At 41.8% G+C, this 27,553-nt stretch overlaps 2 protein-coding genes across 12 annotated transcripts in view; one reads left to right on the top strand and one right to left on the bottom strand.

Annotated features, from left to right (window-relative positions):
* MEGF10 (multiple EGF like domains 10) overlaps positions 1–27,553 on the bottom strand; it is a 365,291-nt gene that overhangs the window by 324,889 nt on the left and 12,849 nt on the right. The window contains exon 1 of one of the 4 annotated variants that reach the window (XM_053220387.1): positions 4,613–5,198. The exons of 2 other annotated variants lie outside the window; for them this stretch is intronic. The gene's annotated coding sequence lies outside the window, so the exon portion shown is untranslated. Of the gene's footprint in view, positions 1–4,507; positions 5,199–27,553 lie in introns of those variants that run through there. One more of the 4 variants, XM_053220389.1, reaches the window with a different exon arrangement.
* On the top strand, positions 4,514–25,518 carry CA1H5orf63 (chromosome A1 C5orf63 homolog). Of its 8 annotated transcripts, none has more exons than XM_053220402.1 (5): positions 4,687–4,788; positions 14,505–14,558; positions 19,558–19,678; positions 23,711–23,767; positions 24,925–25,518. In XM_053220402.1, the coding sequence occupies exons 3-5, from the start codon at positions 19,565–19,567 to the stop codon at positions 25,093–25,095; spliced, it is 342 nt and encodes a 113-aa protein (XP_053076377.1). In that variant the 5' UTR covers positions 4,687–4,788; positions 14,505–14,558; positions 19,558–19,564; the 3' UTR covers positions 25,096–25,518. The 8 variants fall into 8 exon arrangements, with proteins under 8 accessions (XP_053076371.1, XP_026932593.1, XP_053076372.1 ...); XM_053220398.1 differs by having other exon boundaries at positions 4,716–4,816; XM_053220396.1 differs by lacking the exon at positions 19,558–19,678 and having other exon boundaries at positions 4,514–4,816; positions 24,937–25,518.

The raw sequence follows: 27,553 nt of genomic DNA, 5'->3' as shown, positions 1-27,553 counted from the left end.
TCCCACATAGCACAAAATATTGCTATGAACTACACCATGTTTTTTTTCATTTATGTTTAAAAAGTAATATGAATGTGGTAGTAGAAAAAAACGATAGAACTTATGCAGTGCTTTCCAATCCCTGTTTCATTGTGACTTCCCTCCCTAAGCTTCAATTTCCTTGTCTGTCAAATGAGGTTGGTAAAAATATACATACCCCACCTAGTTTACAAAATTATTATAAAGGATTAATTTTCATAACGTACATGAAGACTTCTGAAATACTATAAAAGGTGATACAAATGCATAGTGTCATCGCTACTCCACGGTCTCTGTGCCATATTTCCTCAACAGCTTCTGTCCCTGCCCTTCTTCACACAATTCACTTCCTTTAACACAGACACAAGCAGTCTTCTGTTATTGCACTTGACTGTACGACGGAGGCTACTGATTTTGGAGAAGATAATCATGGTCCTGCTCCAAAAAACCTTCTGGGGAAATCCATGGGATACTCAATCCACATCTCTGCCCAGAATCTTTTCTAGACAGACTTAACATTTACTTATTTTTGAGACAGAGAGAAACAGAGCATGAACGGGGGAGGGGCAGAGAGAGAGGGAGACACAGAATCTGAAGCAGGCTCCAGGCTCCAGGTTCCGGGCTGTCAGCACAGAGCCTGATGCAGGGCTCGAACTCACGAACCACGAGATCATGACCTGAGCCGAGTCAGACACTTAATCGACTGAGCCACCCAGGCGCCCCTTTTCTAGACAGATTTAGAGAGGAGGCATAAGTCAAGGACTCTGTTAAAAAGCACAGTCTCATTGCCAGTATGAGTTTAAACTTTAACAGCTTTGGTATCCATCTGTAAAATGTCACTTCTGTTGGTTCCATCCTAGCAGCTCAAACACAGAAAATCACAAATCCACCTCCCTCAATAAAATATAAAAGTCTAGAGTGTCTGCATAATATATGTGCACTCAAGCTATACTAATTTATCCCACAATTACTTTTATTTTTTAGCATTTTTATTTGGCTCTTATACTACATAATTAATGATGTTTACATGAAAGGTTCTTTAATGTAAACAGCATAAGTGGATTACTGAGCAAGCCTTAAAACAAACATTTTTCTCCTTTTAAAATTTTCTTCACTCTCCTCTGGCACAAGAGCAGAGTTTTTTTAAATGTCAAGGGGAATATAGAAATCAGGCTTCTGAGGTCCATTCCCTCCTAGTAAGACAGGCTTATAATTCTGTTTCCTGTAATGGTTGGCCTGGGGGGGTTCAACAGTGACCCTGCTGACCCAACACATCCAGACTCAGAAGCCTGTCTTTTCTTTGGGAGGTTGCCACTGTTTTTCTCCATGACCTTAAACATAACACAATATCTGGCCCTTCCAGATCATTTCCTGCAGAGTTTGCAGTGCTGGGGATGAGACACTCGTGAGGTAAATAAATAACCTCACTGTAAAGACCCGAGAAAGGCCAAGGGAGAAAACCTACCAGGTTTCTAAATCCTTCCACCATCACGATTATGTCAACATCACCCAACTGTGGCTATTACTGGGGACTGTCCCTCCTAGTCAAAGTTCAGATCGCATGTTTTTTGAGTAGCAGTATGGAGACAGATTACGGTAAAATAGAGTCGGCATGATAGTCACTACCTGTCAGGATACATATTATTGTTTTAAGGTATTCTCAAGGGAAAGCAGTGACATCAAAAGCCTTTCCTTTACTCCTGTTCTCCCAAAGGCAAAGCCAAGGAGCTGGGAGTGAAGATACCTCCCTTCACACCACACACCCAGCCCTCAGGAGGCCTTGGGGGAAGCCTGGTTCCAGGTCATCTCTGGAAGAAGAAAGGGTGATGTGTCCTTTAAGACACCCTTCAAGCTATCTCAGGAGGTACAGACCAGACTATACCAGCAGGCTTCCTCCAGAGCAGCCTTTAGTCTCAGGAGTGAACATAGAGCTGGAAGAGCCTTGAGATCCACCAGAAGAACTCAGCCCATGTGAGAGATCCTGACACCAGTCCTATCAAGATTCCCAGGGTATAGTTTGGAACTGAAGCCCAGACCTGGATGGAGGACAAGAGATAGGTCAGGCGTCCCTGACAAGCATGTTTGGAGCGAACATAACTGTATAAGACCTATTGCTATACTAAGACCTTCATATTCTCTAAACGCTCTTACTTGTACATCACTTCAGATATGTTAAAATGTGTACACATCCCACATTTAATTATTTTGCTATGAAGAATTTTATAATTTTGCTTTTGAAATTATTTGGCTAAAGTAATTAATTTAAAATATGCTGTGATTTCAGGGCGCCTGGGTGGCTCAGTCAGTTAAGCGTCTGACTTCAGCTCAGGTCATGATCTCACGGTTCGTGAGTTTGAGCCCTGTGTCAGGCTCTGGGCTGACAGCTCAGAGTCTGGAGCCTGTTTCAGATTCTGTGACTCCCTCTCTCACTCTGCCCCTCCCCTGCTCATGTTCTCTCTCTCTCTCTCTCAAAAATAAAAATTTAGAAAAATTGTTTTACTTAAAAAAAAATACACTGTGATTTCTCAACACTCATCATGTATATCCAGGAATTTTCAGTTAAGAGCATCTCATCTACAAACTATTTTCCAATGTAGTGAAATTGTTATAAACAACAAATCCAGCAATTAATGAAGCTGACACAGTATTATATTTTGTGACCATTTAATAAATGTTGTTTCATTTTGCTCTGACAGTTTTAATTTCTAATTTAGGAGACTGTAACTTCTCCCACTCAGACTCCAGACATTTTCCCAGGCACAGCTCAAATGCTGAGCACTGTTTTCCCTGTGTCTAGAGGCAAAGCTTGTCCTCTGGGTTTGTGGCATTCAGTCAAGCACTCCTGAAAAGACTGGGCCTGGAGTACAGTGAGTTCTTAGCCATTTCATGGAACTTGCACCTTCAACCAAAACAATCATGAGGAGGTACCATACCTTGTGCCTGAACAACCCAAGAAATTCTTATCAAATTCAAATTCTGATGATTTTTGTGAATTTTTGACTCCTTACCGAAATTTACCCACCACAAATACTAAAAGACTTCACTATTGGCCTTTGGCAAAGTCATACTTTTCCTGCAGTGGGTGAAACCAGCTTTCATAAATCAAATTTATTTTGTTTTCCAATAAGAAATGAGATGTGGAAGCTGATTTGGAGTTGTACTCCCAGGAAGCTTTTCTATCACTCCACAAAATGTGAGTCATGCATGTTCCACCAAGGTGTTTATAACTAGACTCAAGATAACTTCTTTAAAAATAATGTATCAGCAACTGTGCAGTGGAGTGTACTTTGTAGACTGACTTTTTTTCTTCCCCCAGAAAGGCATTAGGTCTTATCAGTGTATCAACTCAAAAATAATCATAGGCAGTCTATTGACAGTCACAACTTGCCCTCTTTTCTGTCAGCAAATGCTAGAATGATACAGTAAAAATTTGGGAACTCTACTTTCTAGACGTGTCCTCCAACAATATCATATCATTAGAGTGGTTTGTTTAGGGGATGCATTCCTGACCTTATTTTTTTTTTCTTTTTTTTAAATCACTAAATTCATACTGAGTGTATAGTGATAAGCTCATGGTTACTGGCATCAGACAGGATGAGATGGAATCCCATCTTGACCATTTTCTAGCTCTGAGAATTAGGACAAGTTATCGTTTTTTCATCTGCAAAATTGTACCAATAAGGCGTAAAAGGATGGTTCTCAAGATTAAACAAGTTAATGAGTGTAAAGCTGATGTGAGCAATCAATGTTGGCTTTGAGCACTAGTCTTATTTTATTTTCTCACTATTTCGAGTACCACCATTCAAGTCCTGGGTCCTCACCCCTGGACTACATAGGGGCCTCCTGCCTTTCCAGCTTGTGCTCTGCTCTCACCTACCCCAGCCCCTTCTCATCTCCTTCCCAAAGATGAGTGAGACTTTCAGTATGGAAAGGCAATCAATTCAAGCCCCTTCCCACACACAAACAAAAACAGAGTAAAACAAAAATTCCTCCAGCTGTCCTTAACACAAAACTAAAAGAAAGGCCCTAGGCATGGCCTGGCTCCTGCCTATCCTATGCAGACGGTTTTCACGTCTCTCCCCTCTCCCTCTATGCCTCAGCCATACTAGTCAGTCTTCGGGGCACTGTCCGTGCCAGGCTCCCTCCAGTGCCCCCTTCCCCAGGCCTGGAGAGCTCTGTCCCTGCCCAACCTGGTGCTTCACATCCCAGCCTAAAATCTACTTCTTCAAGTGGTCACTTCCATCATTTCATAGGTACACATTCCTTCCCTTTCAATGCATTTAGCTCACTGAAGGTATGGCCTATTTAAAGGATAATGTCCTTATGTCTGATTTGTTTACATAACTTTACATCTAAGAAGGGTACAGCTGCCACTTTCATTCATCATCTTGTTCCCCATAACCTAGCTCAGCCAGAACCCAGGGGAAGAAGGCAGTAAGCGTTAAATGAATGAGTGAACAAACGCAGAAATGAGTTAAAATAGCCTTACAAAAAGTTGGCTCGTTATTAAATGGTTCCCGAACAGGCTGAGTCACTTTTCCAAGGGCTTATTTTTCTTTTTCACTTTGGCCTTGGTTTTTGCCTGTCTCCTTACCAGCGCAACAGCCCAGGCGCGGCCGCCACCCTCAGAAGACTGACACGAGGTCCCAGAAGGAAATCCGAGCAGCAGCAGGCCGGGGCGGAAGTGCGGGACAGGGGGCGGGCGCCGGGCCGGCTCGGGCGGAAGTGCCGGGCGCGAAGCGGAAACGGCGAAGTCGGCGGGCGGCTCAGGTGGGTGCGGATGGCCAGGCGGCAGCAGGTGGGCGCTCACATCCCCGCCCACAACCCGCACGCGGGCGGGAGGCGGGGCACGCGAGCCCTTGGCTGTGCCATGCGCTGCCGATTTCTATTGTTGTTAGGGGGGACTTAATTAAACCGGGAGCCATTAATCCATGAACTTCAGCGGGGGGGAGAGGGGGAATTATTGGCGCGCGCGCGCGTGTGTGTGTGTGTGTGTGTGTGTGTGAGTGCGCGTGCGATGGCGCTCTGGGAAGTGAACAAAGTAACGAGCGGGAAAAGGCGTCTTTTAAAGAAAAAGCCGAAAACATCTCAGCTTTACTCTCTTTCCAGTTTTTCACAGATGCCCAGTCCTGGGTTTAAGTCAATTCAGTGAAGTGGCAATATAATCTCAATTGGCAGCCCGCAGACATGACTGCCTTTTTAAATAAATATTTTTGAGCAGCCATGTTGGCTTTTATTTTATTTTAATTTTTTTTTTCAACGTTTATTTATTTTTGGGACAGAGAGAGACAGAGCATGAACGGGGGAGGGGCAGAGAGAGAGGGAGACACAGAATCGGAAACAGGTTCCAGGCTCTGAGCCATCAGCCCAGAGCCTGAACGCGGGGCTCGAACTCACGGACCGCGAGATCGTGACCTGGCTGAAGTCGGACGCTTAACCGACTGCGCCACCCAGGCGCCCCCATGTTGGCCTTTAATTGAGGGTGAAAAGGTTGAAAGGTGCCGTAGGCAACGTTGTGAGTCCCGGGGCTTTCTGGACCTCCTCTCTGCTTTACTGGCAAAAGCCGTGCCCTGGGTGGGGAACAATGTGAGACTAAATCAGAAATTGTACAGTTCTCAACAAATACTTAGCCTTGTTGGTCTCCCCTGATGAATACCACAAGATGCAGGTTTCTTTTGTTTTGTTTGTTGTTTGTTTGTTTTTGAGAGAGACTGGGAGTGGGAGAAAGGGAGGAGAGAATCCTAAGCAGGCTCCATGACCTGGGAGTGGGAGTGGGAGAGCGGAGAGCTCAATCTCACAACTGTGAGATCATGACTTGAGCCAAAATCAAGAGTCCCATTCTCAAGGGACTGAGCCACACAGGCATCCCTCATACAGTTTTTTAATAGGTCCAGAGGTAAAGAAGTCCCAGTGAAATTACTAACATGAATAGGAAAGTGCCTGTTTCTAATGCTGTCTTTAACAAGGTTTTTCCTGGATGATCTTTATTCTTGTTTCTTATTATAAAGTATTTCATATATATACACACACATACATACACAGGGCCACCTGCGTGGCTTAGTTAAGCATCCAGCTTCGGCTCAGGTCATGATCCCCTGCTTCGTGGGTTTGAGCCCCACGTCAGGCTCTGTGCTGACAGCTCAGAGCCTGGAGCCTACTTCAGATTCTGTGTCTCCCTCTCTCTCTCTGCCCCTCCCCTGCTTGCACTCTCTCTGTCTCCCCAAAAAATAAACATTAAAAAAATTTTTAATAAAATAAGATAAATATATATACAGTGTGGCCCAGCTTGACCACAAGCTATAAGCTCCTCAACAGGGATAGTGTCTAGGACCTGTTAAGCCCCCAACACTTTCTAGCACATTTCCCACCATAAGCAGGGCTCTTGTAATACATTGCCTTGGTTAAACAGTTACTGGTTAAGAGACATACTGGAACCATGTCTCAGTGTGCATGGCACTGTACAAGTTGAGGTAGCTATTACAGGCCGCAGTCTTCTCATTTAGTAATTTTATGAGGAATAACTTATGAAAATGCATATGAAGCTCTTTGTTCTTATTTGGAGTTGTATACATTGAGATTTAAAACACTTGGAAAAAGATGTGTCCCCTGGAAATACTGAATGATTATGGTAATATCAGGATAAGGCAGGGCTAAATCCTGCTTCTGTGTGAAATGTCATAGCCTAATAACCTGGGTTCTGTTCTGCTGAAGAATTGCCTGGAACCAGAAAGGTACTGTTGTGAAAATTAAGATTCGTGGGGCTGGTGCTTTAGGCAGGCAGAATCCCCAGATTTCCTTTCTTCATGCTTGTTGTGGTCAGTAGTAGCCTCTTGCTGGGGAAGAATCAGTTTTGTTTTATTTTTGTCTCCTTCACTAGAAGAAAATGTTGCTATGTGGTTTTATTTAGATAGATTGATGGCAGGTAAGGTAATAGAAATGAGGATTTTCCAAGTTGGGAATTTACTGGACTGTATTTCTATTTTATTCCAGATGCCTAGCTCTGTTGTACCTTTAAGTACCAGAGGCAGTGTGGAGATAGGCCTTCAAAATAAGTTATTTTTTGTTTGTAAAGTTTTTGTATTTCATAACATGTGCATACTCTAGATGGCTGCTACATTCAGTTACTCTAATGCCAGGGTTTGGGGTTTCACACCATAGCAAGACCTTGAGGTAATATGGTACAAATAGTAAGGTTTTTATGCTCCTTATTTTAAATCTAATTTTGCCACTATTTTATTTAAGGGGTGTACATCAGAAGAAGCCAAAAGCCAGTTGGGATAGTTCCTGCATGCAGCTTTAATCTCGTTTGCAATTATTTTGAAGGGAAGAAACCATCTGGATCCAGGGATCCACACAGGTAGCAGGGACTAGGCAAGCTTCCTTCATCCATTTCCATAGCAAGTTCAAGGGACAAAATCGTTTGAGAAAGAATATGCAAAATGAGATGTCTGGGCTACGTTTCTCATAGATAATTATCCCACATCCCTAACATCCCAGTTACGAGAAAATGGAGTCATGAAAACATAAATTCTGGGGGTGCCTGGGTGGCTCAGTTGGATAAGTGTCCGACTTCAGCTCAGGTCATGATCTCACAGTTGGTGAGTTCAAGCCCCGCGTTGGTCTCTGTACTGACAGTGCAGAGCCTGGAGCCTGCTTCCGCTTCTTTGTGTGTGTGTGTGTCTCTCTCTCTGCCTCTCCCCCGCTCATGTTCTCTGTCTCTCAAAAATAAATAAAAATGTTAAAAAAAAATTATTAAAAATAAAAAAAGAAAACATCAATTCTAATCCTTACCAAAGATGGAGTTTCCAGAACAAAACTCAAAATATCTTTTGTTTTAAGAAAGTATCCATCTCCAAGGATTTCAGAGCATTTTGCCAGTAGTATGACTAACAACTGTTTTACTACTGTAGGCTTCATCACTGCAGTATTGCACTGTTTGTAAATCTTTCTTCTGCCCAAAGTATGAGGTCCTTACGGGCAAAGAAAGCATCTTGACACTCTTACATTTCTAGTGCCTGACACGCTGCAAACACTCAGCACATGCTTTAGAAATGAAAAGACAGTGTCCCTGAAGGGAGGTTGGATCTATAGCATCATTAGGAATGCAACAGGTAGAGAAAGGAATATAAAACAGTAATCTTTCAAGAGATTACTAGATGCAGTGTAAATACGGCAGTTACTAATGTTTTGATGAACAGCGTGGAGTAGGGAAGTGCATGTTTGAGAATCTCGGTATGTATGTGGTCACCAAACTGCCTTCCAAGGAGATATGACCTGATCGGCTGCAGGGCCTTGGTTGTGTTGAATGGAATATGCAAGCTGAAAGGCTCCAGGAGCGCTGTCTCCACCCTCCATCCAGTCTGCCATGCTCAACTCCTCACCCAAAGACCTGTTGAGCAAATATTTGAAGAGTATCCTTTTGAAGCATACTAATTTGCTAGCTTACCTAGGGCACTAGTATCTTTGTTTCGTCCTGCCTTAAGGATAGAGGATCTGTGTATGGTCGTTATTTTAAGGCTAGGTTGCCCAAATACAACAGAAAGAAAGCCACAGTCATCTTCTCTACTTTGCTAACATTCCCAAGGAGTTCAAAGTTGACAGCTTTTTGTGTTGTCATGGAGCAGGCAGGTGGGATACACTGCTCCCTTCCGTTGCCGGTGGGATTGCCACAGAAACCAGAATGTTACTTCTGGAAACACATGAACTTCCTTTCTTTGTTCCTGTACTTTTTCATATTAATCATGAAATCTTGGGGAAATGGCTTCTAGTTTAGTCAGGAGGAAGGACATGAGTTTCAATGATTTGATTATTAATTCTTTACTTTTTAAAATACATAGTTCTTCCAGTGAGCCAGGAGGAAGAATACTGTTACTTAATAGAAATTCAGTCAGCTGAGGCAGCCTAGGACATTAGACTGGAGGAAAAAAAAAAGAGAGAGAGAGAGAAAGAGATCTAAGTTCAGCTCTGTTTCTCCAGGTTCAAAAATGAAGTTAATCTTTATCTTCTTAGATTTAGAGACCAAACCTCATTCTTATAATAAAAGAATTCTGCTGTCTGAAGCTGAGCCTTTCCTCACTCTCCATCTTTAAATTAAACTTTAAACAAAATGCGATATCTCATCTGCTATACTCTGAGGATTTATGTATAAAGCTTGCTGAGATTTTTTTGGGGGGGGTGGGGAAGAAAGGAGGTTGAACTTGGAGATGCCTTCTCATTCTGGAAATTCTGCGGTGGTCTCATTACGTATAAAAATAAGCCATTGTTCAAGGAAAAAATATAGAAAACCAATATAAGAACCAAAAAAATGCAGTGTGAAAGCTTCAGTTAAACATTAGTTTCTTTATCCATAAAACAAGGGGATCTGCAAAGTCACCTCCCAGTTCCGAAATATGAAGATATTCCATGATAGATGTTGTCACAGAGTAGGATTCAGAGGATTATAGACTCTTCTATACTGAGGGTTAGGGGAGCATGACCTCACGGGTACACTGTTTCCAACATCAAGACTGAGCAGGTCTAGGTATTGTTGATATCACAAGTCCAAGAAAATGCTGGATTTAGTAACTCAGAGGTTCTACACTCACTTGCTACAAAATGGCTAAAAATGAATGAAACATCTTTTCATCTCTTGTGTGGTCATGGGGATAACTTTGCCTCTTTGGCTAGATGAATTGGAAATAGTAGAGTATTAGTGATGAATGGAAGACACTGCATGGATGGATTTTGAACGGCAGAGAGTTGTTTTTGGAAATGGGATTGTGTGCTTTGTAAATAGCAAGGAAACTGGCATTACTAGCTGGGTACAATAAAACTAAGATACTTTAATGAAAATGCCTTCTTTCTGGGTCAGTATTAAATATCACAGATATCTTCAAAGGGAATGGGTCATTTTGGTTAAGAAGGATAATGTGGAAAGGAGTCAGCATAAGTCCTTATGCACTTTGTTCCCATCCCTTGAACTAGAATGATTTTGCCCTCATCTTAATGCCATCTTTATGGAATGAAGAAATTTTCAAATTGGTTTTTAAACTCTATTAAGCCCTCATGTATGATATAACCCAACCACATCATTCAGGTTTTCTTGGCTTTCAGGAACAGTTTGCAGCCATTATGTCGTAATTGTACTCAACATTGTTGCACGCTCTGAATTCAGAATATGCCTCTCTGGCTCCGGGCCAGACGCTGACTGAGTGTCTTCTGGAGGAGAGGAGGGGTACAGTGTGTCCTAGCCCTATTGTGTTAACAGGAATTAGTCCAGAATCCCCTCTGGACCTCCGGGGGCTAGAGGGAATGCATAGTAAGAGTACACTGCTGTTTCTGATTAGCATCTTCATTTTGGTTTTCTCAGCTGAATGTTCCTCTGCAAACCCTTCCCTGACATTTTCATGTGCACCAAACCCATTACCGAGCAGACTGCTCTAAAAGCAATGATCTGGAAAGTGTGACTGCTGAGGTCCAGAGATTCTAAAACAAACTCTTGTTCACACTAAGGATTCCTCTCCCCTTCCACCTCACATTTGTCGGCTTGCGAGGCAAACACAAGCATGCTTCTGGAGGGGGAGAAGAGCGCAGAGATGACGGGGGTCTGTCATTAAAAATTATTTTTAAAATGTGTCAAATAGTAAGAGAGAAAAATACATCATTCTGCCTTTTAGGAGGCACTTTTCCCTCTCAGAGGCTCCAACAGTTGCAAAACGAGTTCCTGGCAATGCTAACGTCCCCTCCTCTGCTGGGTCTTTTCCGATGCCAAGGCTTCCTGGTTATGATTGAGGGGCTGGAGAAGCCAGCGTGCAGTTCTGCCTGGATCTCTGTGGGAGTTCTGGTCCTCTCTAAATGGTCTGGTTAAAAACTACTCTAGATTCTTTGTTTAGGGCCTTTCAAAGCCACGGGCTATTTGCCATGCCATTTCTTCAGTGTGTGATGCCCCTTCTCTGATCAGGAGGACATCTGATATCAAAGCCTGTGGGCACAGTTTCTCCCTGTCTGTAAAATGAGGGAACAGGACAAGGGGTCGTGTTTCTGTTGTGCAGCTGATGAAACTGAAGCTTAAACGGATGACGAATTGCCAGCATCTCCGAGCTAATTAGTGGCAGTTGCCTGTCTTCAGGGTTTAGGTCTATGAAATCCTCGCCCAGAAATGCACCCAGGAATTCAAACATGCTGAATTCCAGCCGAAACTCTATATGAAGAGTGATTTTTGAAACTCTAAATGAGGAATTACCCATTTGTGCTCCCCCCCCCCCCCCGCCCAACTGAGGATTTAGTGGGAGCTGTGTTTATTTACAGGTATTTTACCCTCCCTACACAAGTTATTCAGAATTACTTTGGAACAAGTTTTGTCTTGAGAGATGATCAATGAAATCCAGCTTTACCATTTCCTAGGCAGCTTGTTTCATAGACATGCATCAAGCACATCACTGGTAAAAATGTTTTTAATCTTTGAAAATATAATGGCAAGTATCGCAAAAAGCAACTGGAAAGGAACTGGCCTTTGTCTAAAACCTATCAAGGGGAAACCTCGACGTCTCAAAAGTACATTTCAGTGCCCTGTTCTGTTATTTTCTGAAGCCTGAGGAAGCTAAACCAATATTTGGTGCCACGGTATTGGAAGGTCTAGATAGACAGCCAGTCTCACCTGGACTTAGTGACCTCCTGAGTAGAAGGTAAATATGTTGGTTCAATCGGCAATATCGTGTCTTAGAAATTCCTATTTAAGTAATGTCCACAACCTCAAGTTTTCGGCTATTTCTGTTTGAAATATTTTTCAGTTTTTCAATTTCCGTTTTCTGAGACTGCTATAGTAGAAGTTTAAATCTTCCTCTTGAGGCCAGTAAAAGCACAGTTTAGTCAATACAATCAGCATCATAATTTTTGGTAACAATACCTTACTTTTAGTATCATTTTAGTAATAAAGTTAAGGCTGATTTCTCTATTCTGCTTTATAACTTATCCAAAGATTTTTTTTACATTTATTGTCTCTTTTTGAAGCTACCCAATCAACGTTTACCTGCACTCCTCTGCAATCCACTACTTCTGTCCTTTCTGTCCTTCTGTCCAGAAATATATACTTTTAGTTAAGATGTTATTTTAGGCAAAAACCAGACAGGTAGTTCATGTTAGGGGTAGGCCTTGGTTGGAAGATTTCACTGCTTTGAAGCAACATCAGACCCATCCCATCTGATCTGTAGTAGATTCTTTCACTACTCCTGTTCTCGTTCTGGAAGCACCTTCTCCCCTTGGCCTCTGTGATGACACACTTTCCTGGGTATCATTGTAACTCACCAATCTTTCTTTCTGCTTCCTTTGCTGGCTCCTCTCTACACAACTTCTACATGCTGGATTGCCTCAGAGATCTGTCCTGGGCCCTCTTCTTTCTCTCTATCATTCAGATAATCTAATTTCCAGATTATCTAAACAGATGATCTCATCTGTTTCCATAGCTGTAAATACAGTTCCTAAATTGATAGAATCTCAAATTTTTATCTTGAGCCCTGGCTTCTCTCCTGAATACCAAACCTGTGAGGCCACTCTCTCCATGAGCTCCAACTTGTCCCTAATAGAGCTGTCCCATATACTCCTCAATCTGTACGTGCCTCCGTTTTCCTCATTTTAGTCAATGGCATTGCCACCCACCAGAGGCTCAAGGCAAAAACTGGAATTGTTCTTACCGTCATCTTTAATCCCTCATTAAAGGGATTGCCAAGTACTATTGGCCCGACTTCTGTCCTTGTCTACACCACCATCCTTTCTTACCTTGACTAACGCAGTGGCCCCCTAACGGGGCCCCTGTCCCCCACCCCCAGCCGTTCTTTACACAGCAGCTAAAGTGATCTTTTAGAAATGTATTTGAGATCATATCACTTCCTTCTTCTAAATCTAACTATAATTAAAACCTCAACATAGCACATGAGGCCTTAGGTGATCTGCCCCCCAGAGACTATTTTTGAGTCCTATCCCCTTCCTTGTTTACTGTGCTTAAGCCACATGCTCCTATTGGTTTCTCCCAGTAAGTTGAGGTTGTCCTCACCTTAAAGCCATTGCACTGAGTATTCCTCTCTCCAAAATGTTTCTCCTTCAGATTTTTGCACCTTCTCAGCCTTTGGTCTCAGTAAAACCAACACCTGCTCAGAGTACTTATTTCAAGGACCTGCCTTAATTACCATCACATCACCCTGTCTTACTCCCTTTCCTCTACTTGTCACTATCTGATACTGTTTGACTGCAGCATCACTGGAATATGGATGCCACAAAGGCAGGTACCTTGCTTTCCTGGTCACCACTGAACCCAGCACCTACAATAGCATGTAACACCTGGAAAACATCAGATAATTGTTGAATGACTCTCATCCCACACCCAGGCTTCATAACTGACCTCAACTCTTAGTCACCTCTGTCTGTCCTCCTTTCCTCTGCCGTCCATCCTGAATGCAGCTGTTAGATCAGTGTTCCAAAACACAGCTTTTATCATATCACTCTGTCGCTTAAAACTCTTCATTGGCTCCCATCAGACAGGCCACGGCATTCGTACTACAGCGCCTTTGTGTCTAATCCCAGCTTTGAGATGTTTCCCCTTTTTTGTACATATCCAAATCCGAGATGATTTAGGATCCTACTCTTGTGAAGCCACCTCTGATCTCAGCCCACAGTACTCTTCTTTTCCTTTCCCTTACAGCGTTTAGAGGTGGCCGTTAAATGTTCCGGTTGTAATCCCTCCTGTATTTATATTGTTTCAGTTAAGAGTTTAACTCCCTTCTCCTGAATCCACTGAAGTATATCCCTCTATTATTCTTGCTGCTTGTATCTAGTGTGTGGAGGTGACTTTTCCACATGAGAGTTTTACTTGGGCGGAAAGAAATGGGCTAAACACCAAGCAGGATGAAGGGGAAAAAATGGCTTAATTTACTGAGAATTTGAAGGAGGTGGGATATGGGGACAGGACACTTGTACTAAGTGGTAGGTGTAAATACCTTCAGTGAAATTGTAACCTTACTGTATTGGCAAGTCCCACACTTGAGAGAGTTAAAGGACTTACCAGAACGGTGTGTTGAATGAAAATTAACATAGCACCACTGAGTATAAACAGGGAAATAGAGACATCCAGATACCTGGAAATCCCATAGTCATGGTAGTAATGTGAAGGGGGAAAAAAGGGGTTTTGTCTCTAGGCACTCATGTGACCAGTCATTCCTTTCTGGGACTGATTTTCTACTGCCTTCTCTGGCCCCCTGTGTGGTGAAGCTGTTGGCACTGAAATCTGGAAAAAGAAGCTGCAGGAAGGGAGGTGGACATGTGGTGCGAGAGGCCTCTTCTCGTTCCCCGGGCCTGGGCCATGACGTATGGTTTCATGTGCTGTGTGGGCTTAAATCAGCAGTCCAACTCCGTGGTCAGAAAGGGGCTGTGTTGATTGTTTCATGGGAGATACAAATATTGAATCATTATGTTCGTACACCTGAAACTAATAAAATGTTAATTGTGCCTCAATTCAGAAAAAGAAGAGAAGAAGGAAGCTGAGCGTGACACCACGTGCCAGTGGGCCTCAGGTGGGTGGTCAGCTCGGATCTTTGTTGCAACACCTTGCCTCAGTTGGCTCCAGGGCTTAGGCAGTTCCCCTGGCCTGGGACTCTGACTGCTGAGGCTGAAGAGCTGAGCACCGGTGGTCCCACCCATGCCAGTGACTGAGGGCCCCAAGCTCTGCTTCTATCCTGTAGCCTCATTCTAGCCCCGCTTCGCCCCTTGGGGTTGATGCCTCACAGTATCTGCTCCATTTTCAGCTTTGGTTGCATCCCTTTATGCTGCCTGTCCTCATCCCCCAAGAGCCCAGGCCGGGCTCCCACTTGTTTGGAGAGAAGGAGGCTTGGACACAGGTGACACCGAGGAGCACTGGCGAGGCAACAGGTGGCCCTGTTTCCCTGGATTAGCTCGAGCCCAATGACCAGACAAGACCCCCAAGAGCAACCTCACCTCATTACGTACACTTTCAGTCATCTAAAATGATGTGCTTTTGTTCTCGGTAGAGGTGTGTGGTGCGTGTGTGTGCATGCGTGTGTGTGCGTGCGTGCATACACACGTGTGTTTCCAGTCATTTGGGTAAAAATAGGAACGTTATACTCAGGTGGTAATGAATGTGAAATGAGGACTTAGCATCTCATATGGCACAAATGACTAAATGGAAGCCCCGAGCCCCTCCTTGTGGAACACAGGTTCAGCAAGAGCTACTGTAATAGTGTTTGGTTAATGTCAGCTCAGCATTAAATTTACATTATACTCTTGCAAAGAAGCTCCAACATTACCTGTTAATAACCAAGGCAGTATGTGGGCTTAGACAGACTTGTTCATTCTGCACATGAACTAACACTGCAGCTTGCTGATGAGGGATCATGTGAGCTTGGAGATCCAGCATGCCAAAAGGTTCTTTGTATGAAATAAAAATTCTGGTCAGTGAAGGTCAGTTTCTCTACTCAGGCGAGAACAATGTTGTTTCCCTTCTAATCAGACACACGCAGTGTTTGAAGAATCCAGGGACCCCACGTAAGTGATACGCAGCCCAAGTCTGGGCAGCTCCTCATGCAAGAAATGAATAATCCCTAATAAAGGCTCAAACGACCCTGGCTTCTTTCTGTACTGTAATCAGTTGCTTTAATAGTATGCCCTTGAGTGCCTCACAGGGAAAATGCTATAAAGTTAAGTTATTTTCCTTATCTTGCTTCAAGGAGGGCTGAATGGGTCCAATCAGTGCCCCCCCCCCCCCATGTTGTATTTGATTCCGCCATAAAGACCACTGGAGTCAGCCTCAGTTTGTTGAAAAGCCGGCATTCCCTTTCTCTTTCAGGGTGATCCACGCCTCTGAGCAGCAGTGGACTTGAAACAGCAGGAGTCACCATCTTTATTGTTAGGCTGTGGAATTTGTTTTAGGCACATTCTAAATCCAGTCTTAGGCCTTTTACTTTTTTTCTTTTTTTGTCTGTGACAAAGGTGACCCAATTGTGCTTCTTTGATATTATGAACACAACTCTTTTTGCTCATATCACAGAGGCATGTAACAAAATACAAAGGATAAAATTGTGTCTATATGTAGTAAGGACACAAGTTTCATGACTAAATTCAATGACATAATCAAAAAGGTGCTGTCCTCTCCCAGTCATGAGCTAACAGACAGAGACTGCCTTTGAGAGTATTTTTTTATAATGCTGAGATACTGTTCAAAAATAATAGAGCTAATGAAAATGTCACATTGACAGAGTAGCCCATATTAAGATTTTACTTCAAGAAGGCATGATTCAGTGAGTGTGACATTGACAGCAATAGTGTTAGGGTTTACAGAGTTAGTAAAATATTCTAAGAAGAGTATTAGAGAGTTCCAATTGGAGTATATCGTTTTTCATTTATTTCTAAAACTAAGGGGACTCCAGTGTTCAGAATTGCAGCCTTAATATCTTATTTCTGCCTAGGAGAGGTATAGGGAGCTTTTTTTCATATCATACTCTAATATAATATTCTCCTACAGTGCTTACAAAGAAAAAAAGTTAATTTAACAATGTGGTAAAATGCATGTGCCTTAGGACATTTGGAAGATACACAGGTAGTAAAATTACACAATGCTAAGTAAGGCATTTCTCAGTAAACAAATACGCCATGTTTAAGTGATTAAGTACATGAGAAAAGGTAGAGATGGAGACTAATAATGGAAAGAGAACTAATTTTAAATAGAATGGTTGTAGTATCACTAAAGACTCAGCTCTCTGGGTTGGGTGAACAAATATTTCAGCAAATCTGGAATGAATAGCATCTCTGTTTACTATGACAGGTTTTATTTGTCTTGGGTGCAACCAAGACCACATGCTGTGTTTTGTCATGTTGGAAATACCGAAGCAGATTTCCATTGTGAATGTGAATTTTTTTTAAAGCCTTTAACATCTCAACTCAGCTAGGTAAAAGCAGTAAGTTCTTTTCCTTACCAGCCAGACATCAATAAATCTTAAACCCCTCCACCAGAAGCATGTAGGTACAGTTCACTATCCTGGTGATAGTCTTTGGTCACTGCCATAGAGGGCCTGATCCTTCTCATTTCTAAGATCTGTGGTTCTGTCTTTAACGAAACTAATATTTTGTTTCCTTTCTCCTTCATATAGTACAGCTTTTTAAATTCCATTCCCCAGGAAGATGTGCCACTGTGGGTGTAGGGCCTTCCCAACCTACACCCAACCTGGTTTTGGTTCCCAAAACCAACGGGGGAGAAATTGTTACCTAGAGTAAACATGGCAAACAGACACCTTCCCTCCTCATTTATATCATGTGTAGACAAAGCCATGCTTGGAAGCTGTTGTTTTCAACCACATTTACGTACTGGAGTTGTTGATGCTGCTGAATTTATAGAAAATGTGTATGCCAGGGCTTAACACTTGGTTGAGAGTAGCACAGCGTACTGTGAAACTGTTTAGATCTACTTTCCATCTTGGAATAATGCTGAGTAGCAGATCCTTGCACAGTGCTCATCACATTCCCTCCTATGCGTTAGGGAGATCACTCAGTTAGCAGGGAGATCCAGGGACAAGTGGAAGGCTACCAGTTTAAGAGTGAAGGAAAGATTATCGTTTTACAGATCAGAATCCAATCTTTTTGTCCTCTGGTCTTTACATTAGTTTGACATGAGATGGTATTTTTCTCCAATATCATATAATTCTGTTTGAATGAGTTTAAGACTAATCTTACACTAGGAAGCCTGGTCAGCAGTAGAGATTAGCACATAATTAATAGAGTCATGCTCTGTGGAGTAGAGCAGGCAGAGATCTGAGTTGGTGGTGAAAGGATTGGGACCAACTGTAGTGCCCATAGTCTTGTGGGCACCCTGAGGAACACTAACCTTTAGCTATGACATATGATCTGCTTAATTAGTGACCACTGTGCACAATGAGTGTCTGATCAGGGTTAGAGGTGAGAAAAAGAGGTAGAGAAAGACTCACTCCAATACCTTAAATATTCAAATATCTGAACACCTACTATGTGCCAAGTTAATTACAGATGCTTGGGGACACGGGTGAAAAAGTACCTGCCCCTATGGCACTCACATTGTAGTAGAAGAGACACAGAGGTAAATAAATAGTTTAAGGCAGTAAAAGATAAAAGAAAACTGGGGCGCCTTGGTGGCTCAGTCTGTTAAGCATCCTATTACAACTCAGGTCATGATCTTGCAGTTCATAAGTTTGAGCCCCGCGTCGGGCTCTGTGCTGACAGCTTGGAGCCTAGAGCCTGCTTCCAATTCTGTGACTCTCTCTCTGCCCCTCCCCTGCTTGCTCACTCTCTCTCTCTCTCTCTCTCTCTCTCTCTCAGGAAATGAATAAACATTAAAAAAAAAAAAAAGAAAACTATAGTGAAGCATAAGGATGCAGTGTGGTGGGCTAGTCAACCTTGGTAAGGCAGTCACTAAAGCATGACCCAGGACAAATGAGAAGGTACCTAAGAGCTTTTTATGCAAAAGGACATCGAGTGCAGAGATCCTGATGAAGAAATGATCTTTGGGTATTCAAGGAACAAAAGAGAATCTCTGTGGCTGCAGCGTGCCAAGATAAGGAAGGGAAGGTGAGGTGAAGTTGGAGAGAAAGAGTAAAGCAAAGTTAAAAAATGGATATCCCAGGAATGAATTCATCTTGAGAATATTGATTAATGATAAGTCAACAGTGCATATGTGTTTTAAAAGTGAAATTACCATATTTGTAGTTTTAAGGACAAAGCTGGAGGCTCAGTAGAATAACTAGGAATAAGTAGGCTGTCTTATGTCGAGAAAAGTAGCAAGATGGGGGAGCTTCAAAGCCTAGTGTTTGACATGCTGCTATTACCAAGCTGTTCGTATTGGAGTATCTCCAGTAGTAACACCAGTACATTTGTGTATGTTTTAAAAAACGATGGCAATCTCCTTTTAAAATACTGAAGGAGTTGAGTAGATCTTTGTTTCTGACAAGTCAACTCGATCCAATTCTCCCCTATAGTTCCTCTTACTACTGTTCTGTGTTTCCCCATCTTTTGCAGCAGGGGGTGGGGGAGGGGGATATGGATATCCTAAAAAACAGCCTTAACCTTCATTTGGGGATTTGTGCTGCTTAATTACTGTTTCCTTTACCATGAAGGTGGCTGTGTATCATTGAAAGCTTGCCAATAAGATAAGCTATCTCTGCAAATAAAAACCATCTCAGGAAACCTCCACATTTTAGGGAATCAGGATGCTGGCACAATCTGCAGGTGAAATTTAATTTTGTATTCAAATGAACAAACCCATGCAGTTTGCTTGCAGAAACCAAGTGATTAGGCACACAGCTCATCCATAAATATGGATATTTTCCCATTCTAAGTTCTGTTTTGTTTGGAATACACTGAATGTTGAGGCACTGTGGAGACTTGCCAAACATCTGGGCCTCTCTGACACTCCTGGACTCCAAGAAGTTCTCAAGTCTTTAAATTCCATCAGAGGCTTGCAGCTTACTGTTCATATTATAAACAGCAAAATCTAGGGCACATAAGTTTACTGGTCTATTTTTCTTTTGGCAGAGTTAAGATGCTCTGGTTTCAAGGAAATAGCATGCAACTTGCCAAATACTCCTTTCGACTCCTCTTGAGAAATCGTTCTGCTTCTAAGACTGTTCTGCCTGTGCTGACCTTATTTACAAAGGTACAGAGTGAAAAAGTAAAATTACTACTTCAAAAACAAAAAGTATTAGAATGCTGGATGAAGAGAATTGTACATTGAAGAAAGGGGAAAAAAGTTGACGGAAAAGCAGTGGAACAAACTTTCCTCAGACCTGCTCCTCCAGTTTTCAGATCCACTTAGAACAGTACTACTCTCTTTTCTTTTAATGTTTGAGCGAGAGAAAGCATGTGTGCGTGAGCAGGGGAGAGGCAGAGGGAGACAGAGAGAGACGGAGAACACCAAGTAGGCGCCACACTGTCAGCATACTCTCTTTTCTACCCAGATACCTCAATGTCTCACCATTTTCAGGGAGTAAACTAATATACTTAATAGTCATTTGATCCCTATGTCAGAAGAAAGAACTATCAGAATAGATGATGTTTATAAATATATCACTAAGAAATACAGTTAATTCTTTTCATTTGTGGTAGCTATGTTCTATGAAGTCACCACAAACACTGAATTAGTGAACACCAAACCGTTCCTCCCAGAGGAAATCCAAGGTTTGATTCCTGTGAGTTTCTGGTCACAACATTTTTGTCAACTGATCAATACATAACCTTGTTTGATGTATGTTTCTATTTAAAGACACTTTATTTAATATATATTGTTGATTCATCAACGTCAAATTCATGGCCAACAGCACCACATCTCATGCCTGAACAAAGTTTATATAACACAATATTTTCTCTGTAAGGCACATCACAGCTTTCTTGTGTTTAGAAACACTAGAAAGCACTTCAGCAGTGTGCGGGGACCATTCTAGGTGGCAAAATCAACAAAAAGTACAAACATGCAAAAAGCATGGCCGTCAGTAGATCATGAAAAGGACACTTGTTGACAGTAGGAGACCTGAAACAATAAGGTGGACCACTGTTTTGTTTGACCTCAGCTGGGAATGGACACTTTTGAGTGACTCAGATTTTTCACTTCTCTGTGCAAGTCCTCAAATATTTTTGAATGACCACAGAAGCACCACAAATAAGTTTCAATGAGAAGCAACTTTGCAAATATTAAAGCTACAAATAACAAGGATTGACTGTACTTGTTTTCTAATCCCTAACACTAGTTTGAAGGCACCACTGTTTAAAATTTTTAAGAGCTTTTTCCCCCTGAAATTTATAATACAAACATTGCTGAATTTCCTTTTGCTAGTTAACATTTCTTTGTGTGACCCATAATCAAAGAAAGAAATAAGTACAGGGTAATGGACTTAACTTTAGTGAATAATAGTTCTGATTCAAGCAAAAAAGCTCTCTTGTTTATTAGGTTTTTCAGATTTCAGGCATTTTAGCAATCTGAAAATATTTGATGGCTAATAGTAAAGTTTAAGTCATTTTTTAAAATTGAATTTCTTGTTGAGGCTATAGTTTATAATTCTCTTTATATCCATAAGTATATAATGCATTGTTGGAAATTATGGAATAAAAATATTTCATCATCTGTGTCTATATATGCATATAAGAATTAACCACAAAAATAAAATAATCCCTTAAGGCTAATGGTGCTCATTCGGCCTAACAATTCTGCATTATTTGTCAGTATGAACAAAAGACAAGTTAGCCAAAAACATTTGCAAAAAAGAAAAAAACCACACTAATTTTCCATTTAGCTTAAAATTTGTAATGAATCCTTGATTCAGGTCATTAGGCATATAATTGGCCAATTAGATTGGCCATATGGCATATATTGGCCATAAGATTGGCCAATCCCTGAGTCATTCATAGGGAAAAGGGATAGGATGTGTTGATGGACTCAGCCTAAGTCAATAGGGAAGAGGGACAAGATATGCTGATGGACGCAGCCTAAGTCAGTCTGGGAGAGGGAGAGGATGTGCTGATGGACTCCGCCTAATCAATTGGGGAGAGGGAGAGGATGTGCTGATGGACTCAGCCTAAGTGAACTGTTCCACCCTTCTTGTTCAGGGATGACGTCAGCAACTGCTGAGAGCGGGTTCTGTGAGGCAAAAGCACAGAATTCCTGCTACCAGAAAGGGGAATGGGATGGCCAACCCAACAAATGTCCACTGTATTTCAGGGACAGAGTAAATAAGTGCTCTTTTGGTGTCACGGAAAGTCCTAGATAAGGATGTTTGAATGGTCCAGACCACTGGTCTTTTTCTGTTCACAGGCCTCTTTAAAATTTGATGAACCTTTCCTTACAAAAATACATATACACATGATAACTTGCTCAGATTTTCATATTTACAAAAACAGAAAACATGCTCAAGGTTCTATGGAGTTTTTTATTATAAAAGCAAAATGTTGGTATATTTGGTCCTTCTGTAGTTTAGCTTGTTCCTGTTTTGCTTCTGCTTTTAAAATCCTTGGTTGGGGGGCACCTGGGTGGCTAAGTTGAGTGTCCAAATTCAGCTCAAGTCTTCATCTCATGGTTCATGAGTTCAAGCCCCACCTCGGGCTGTATGCCGACAATGTGAAGCCGGCTGGGGATTCTCTGTCTCTGTCCCTTTCTCTCTGCCCCTCCCCAACTCTCATGCTCTCTCTCTTGCTCTCTCAAAATAAATAAGTAAACTTTAAAAATAAATAAATAAAATCCTCTGTTGGGGGTGCCTGGGTGACTCAGTTGATTAAGCATCTGAATCTTGATTTCAGTTCAGGTCATGGTCTCATGGTTTGTGGGATCAAGCCCCACATCGGGCTCTGCGTTTACAGCACAGAGCTTGCTTGGAATTCTCTCTCCCCCTCTCTCTCTGCCCCTCCCATGTTCACACGAGCTTGTACACTCTCTCGCTCTTTCTCAAAATAAATAATAAAAAAATATGTTGACTTTTTGTAACTTTCTCAGAAAATTTCACATGATTATCTTGAAACATAACAGACTATCCATAATCTGTTTATTGATGATGCTCATAATAAATGATGAGCCTAATTCTCTGAAGCAGGAAGTCAGGGCCAGAAAGACCCTTCTGAAGAAAAACTGCCTTTTGAGGATCTGGATCCTTATTTTGAAACAAGCTGGGGGTTAAGCTGGAGGAGGGGCCTTTCTTTTATATAACAGCTCACCTCTTCCTGTCATGTTAAAAAGCAGGTTTTATATAAGCATCAGTAACGTTGAGTCTATTTTCAGCTCGTGCAAGAGAACCTATAGCTAGTCGCTGTTCATAGAGTCTCGGGCTGAGAAGAATTTAAAATCTGCCAGAGATCCATAGCATTCTAAACAGATTTCTCTACTAGGTGGTTAAAGAATACAAACAACAACAAGCACTAAAAGTTGCTTGCTCCTATAGTGGAGAATTAACCTGGGAAATTTATTACTGATGCTTGTAATGAGAAAAAAGGAAAACCATTGAAGAGTTGGTACAGTCATGATCCAAAGTAAATAGAGATTTCTCCCTTTTTGAAGGTGGGGCAATCACTATCTAACTCCATCTCAGTGAGTTTATTCCTGTGGACTGATGAGGAAAATCAGGCAGGCAAAGCTCAGCGCCTCCAAAACCAGACTCTCAGCTATTATAGTCATGTAAGCCAGGCCAGAAAAGTGCTCCTGACACAGGAAGGACAAAGCCCTTGGACTAGAGTCAATGAAAGATAATCTTCCCCAATATGAATTAGATAAAGTCAGTAACAAAAAATATAAGCATTTAAATTATGGTGTGTTTGTGTATATATCTATGTTTACACATATATACTAAATCTAGATGCTTAATTTGTTACACATGTATGTGTATGTATATGTGATATGTACATATTAATGTAGACACACATACATGTGTAACAAATGTAAGCATCTAAATTTAGTATATATGTGTATACATTTATGTATAGGTAGATTAATTGTGAAAAATCAAAACTACTAAAAAGTGCTGACAGCCCGTTTACCGTGAAACTCTAGCTATTTATAGGATTCTATGGCAATGTTTTGCTTTGGAAATAAAACAGTATAACCTGGTGAAAAAACAAATCCTTTAAAATAAGCATAATCTGCTTCTTGTGGTTTTTGTTGGGCTACATGTCATTCCTTGGATTTAATGGCTTTATTTTTTCCTTCCTGTAGGATCCATGCCCCCTTTGTGATGAAGCCAAGGAAGTGCTGGAGGCTTATAAAAACAGGGTAACACCAGTTTCCCCCTCCGCTATCCACAAGTAGAGCATTCCTATCCAACCTTCATATGCCAAAGTGGTCAGAAGCAAAGGAGCATTTAACGTTAACTTACGTAGAAAAAATTTTTAGCATTCCCAGACCCAAAAAATAACCTCTCTCAGGCTTTCCCGATACTTCAGGACACATCTTGCTAAAGGATGCACAGAATAAACCGAGGTAAAGCACAGATGCTCACAGACACAGTTCAAAGCTCTCGGGGCTGGATGTTGGATGCTGCCGTAGGTTCGCGGGGAAGGAGCTTGGCGGCACCACTCTCGCTGCTCACGGTGCACCGTGACTCTAGAATGGCCAAATGCTGAGCACTTTTTTCACCTTTCACCTTTCACCTTTTTTCATGAAAGCAAAAATCCCTTTCTGATTTTTTTTTTTCAGGTAGCAAAACAGGTACTAATGTAGGTCTTTCATAACAGCCAAGTGGCCTGATGCAAACTTTCAAAAAGCGGGGGAAACCTGCCTAACAGAGTGTGGCTTTATGTACATGGAATGGAGAGCATAGGTAGTATAGAGTGTTTGCCTGGATCCTTTCTTTAGGAAGAAATTAAATGATTTTTCATTTAAATTTTCTTTCTATTCTTCAGAGAGAGATTTCAGTGCTAATTTCCACAAAACTCATTACCCTGAAGTGTTTTTCTCTGACCAGTGCTGGTTTTCTTACTCTGACTCTTAATATGCATCAAAGCTAACTAGCAGGTGCCATGTTGATGCTTTCTTTAAACTTTTGTCCGCATTCCTTTTACCTTACTCTGTCATTTCCATCGAGGTGTTTTCCTGCAGCAAACCATGACACCTTTCCCGTTCTCACATGCAAAGCACATCTGTCTTGATTCTCAGCCTGCCGGTTGGGACGTATTTTATTTCACTGGAAATGGAGTAGTGACCTGACGCTGAATGTAAACAGGTGTGGCAGAAAAATGGCAAAACAGAGAGTTAAGGAATATAATGAAATCAATCAAGTTGTGGAAATCAGGGACATGACATCACTTGGGACCTCAGACCACAGCAAACCCCTCCACATGAGAGCAAGTCTGGGCATCAGGTTGGCACTGTAGCTGTTGTATCATTCCGTGGTCTCCAAAATTCAGAGCTTTAGTCTGTCTCTGTTTCAGTTTATTTTACAGGAGGTGGACATCACACTTCCAGAAAACTCTGCTTGGTATCAAAGGTATAAATTTGACATCCCCGTCTTTCATTTGAATGGCCAGTTTCTGATGATGCATCGAGTAGACATCTCAAAACTTGAAAAGCAGCTCCAGAAACTTGAGCAGCAAGGTTTATGATCCTCCACCCTCTCTGTCCAGATGGCATCTTCCTGAGGACATGACCGTGGCCTTTCACACACCCTACAGACGTTCTAGACCAGGTGGTGCCCAATAAATGGTGACATTACTTTTCCAATTGGTGGCTGTACCGATGTGGGAATGGTCTACCTGTGGGCATTTTATAAAATAAGAGGAGTGTATTGGCAGCGAGAGGATGATGGAGGGCGGGAGAGGTCTGTTTGTTTTTTTGTATTAACATGGAAGCATTTCACATGCACGCTGGATGGTATAGTTTATAGGAAGAAGGCTCTGCATCCCTGCTGCTGCCCTAAGGGCTTAACTTTTTAATGAAAGAATAAATGCTCTTCTACTCAGTAGATAAAGTGAAATGTGAATTGTTAATAACTGTGCACAGTCAATAAAGGGATGTTTTAACAAATACATCTGCATGAAGCCTATTTCAGTGGGATTTAATAATACCTGTTTAAAATTAGAATTCATTTTTTGGGGGGTAGAAGAGAATAATTATCCTAGTGAAAAAGACTTCATTTGAGAAAAACAAAAGAAGGATTTAAACCTCCAAAATGTATAAAAGAATCTCAACATGCTTTACACGTAGTCAGTGAATTGATTCATAATATTTGAGGGCTGCCTTGGATAGTTATTCACTCGTCATCAATTGAGTTAATTCAAATTGTAAAACAGTATCAGGTTTTAATATCTTGGAGAAAATTCACTTCTGGACATAACTGGATAGCTATGTCATCTAAAGACAATATTCTTCACCATTTAGGTAAAGTATTAAAAATGTGGTTGTGTACCCTGGCTTATATTTAGGCAGGTTCAACCAATAGAGCAATGGCTTCGCTTTAAAACAAAATTGCCTTTTTCTCTTAAAATCACGTCACTGTAATTTCATCTATAATGAAATTCTTTTGTGAACTATTTTAATGAATTTGGATATTGTGAGTCACTTGGCTAGATTTTAATTTGAACAGTATGATTTAGTCTCAGAAATTCTAGAATATTAGAGCTGGCCAACTTTATACATGGTCTAGTCCCACCCCTTCATTTCATACACAATGAGAAATCTGACATTCAGAGAGTTTCAGGGACTTAGCCTAAGGTAATGTAGCCAGTCAGCTGTTGGACCAGGTCTTGCCACCCACCCTGAATTTCCAGTGCTACCTGGGCTCACTGTAGGGACCTCCTTGTATTATGTCACATACAACATCCTCGATGATTCTGTACTCAACACAGATTTGGGAGCAACTTAAAAAGCCTTCCAAAGTGACAAGAGGGGAAAAAAAAAAAACCCCATTACAATTGAATAGTACTGTTTATAATTTACAAATTTCTGGGACACATCTTATTTGATATTATTTGTTGAGCCCTGTGGCAGGCAATATTCTAGGATGACCCCAGCAAACCCTCACCCTCGTATAATTCCTTCCCCCTTTGAGTGTGGATGGAACTCACTGAATATGATGAAATATCACTGCTGTGTTTATGTTACATCATATGGCAAAACGAAGATCATCCTGGTTGGGCCTGATCTCATCAGGTGAGCCCTCTTAAAGCAGAGTTCCCTCTGGCTGGTTGCAGAAGAAATCCGAGATGTGCTCCAGCTGGCCTAAGCATCAGTGTTGTGAACTGCCTAGTGGGGCCACATAGCAAGAAACTGTGGGTGGCTGCTAGGAGCCGAGAGTAGTTATTGGTCAACAGCTGGCAGGAAAATGGGGACATCAGTCCTATAGCTTCGAGAAATGAATTCTGTCAACAATCAGTGAGCCTAGAAGAGGATCCTGAGCTCCATATGAGAACCTGAGCCTTGCATAACACCTTGATTTCAGCTGAGACTGTGATGAGAGAATCCAGCCACATCATGCACATACTTCTGACCTGCAGAAACTGAGATAATACGGGTGCCTGGGTGGCTCAGTCAGTTAAGTGTCCTATTTCCCCTTAGGTCATGATCTCATTGATCATGAGTTCCAGCCCTGCATTGGGCTCTGCACCGAAAAGTGAAGAGCTTGCCTGGGATATTCTCTCTCTCTCTCTCTCTCTCTCTCCTCTCTCTCCTCTCTCTGCCCGTCCCCCACTTTCTCTCAATCTCTCTCAAAAATAAATAAACTTAAGAAAAAAAAAGAATCTGAGATAAACATGTGTTGTTTCAAGCTTCTAAGTTCATGGTCAATTGTTGCACAGCTATAGAGATCTAAGAGAAGTCCCTACAACACTGAAGCACGATGGCAGGTGGTGGGAGCACAATAATGAATGAGTCTATGTCTTAGACCATCACTGTCTCCTGGGGAGCAGGGAGAGGCAAGTTAATAAAGCAGTGATGGCTAGAACTGAGACATGTATAAAATGGCAAGGCAGCCAGATGGGGAATGTAGCAAGAAATCTTCACAGAAAATGAGACTAGGATTTGATGGTTGAATAGGAGCAATAGAGTGGGGCTGGGAATAAGGAG

The sequence above is a fragment of the Acinonyx jubatus genome, chromosome A1, assembly GCF_027475565.1.
Source record: "Acinonyx jubatus isolate Ajub_Pintada_27869175 chromosome A1, VMU_Ajub_asm_v1.0, whole genome shotgun sequence".
Taxonomy (NCBI): domain Eukaryota; kingdom Metazoa; phylum Chordata; class Mammalia; order Carnivora; family Felidae; genus Acinonyx; species Acinonyx jubatus.
Note: the sequence above shows the minus strand (reverse complement) of the source record. Positions and strands in the feature narration are given on the sequence as shown.

Bases quoted from the DNA above. Each gene is read 5' to 3' on its own strand.
- CA1H5orf63 (XM_027076792.2), top strand. From the start codon at position 4,529: ATGGTTCCCGAACAGGCTGAGTCACTTTTCCAAGGGCTTATTTTTCTT. The intron at 4,817-14,504 runs GTGGGCGCTCAC...GCCTCAATTCAG, and splicing joins GGATGGCCAGGCGGCAGCAG to AAAAAGAAGAGAAGAAGGAA. The intron at 14,559-23,710 runs GTGGGTGGTCAG...TCCTTCCTGTAG, and splicing joins CACGTGCCAGTGGGCCTCAG to GATCCATGCCCCCTTTGTGA.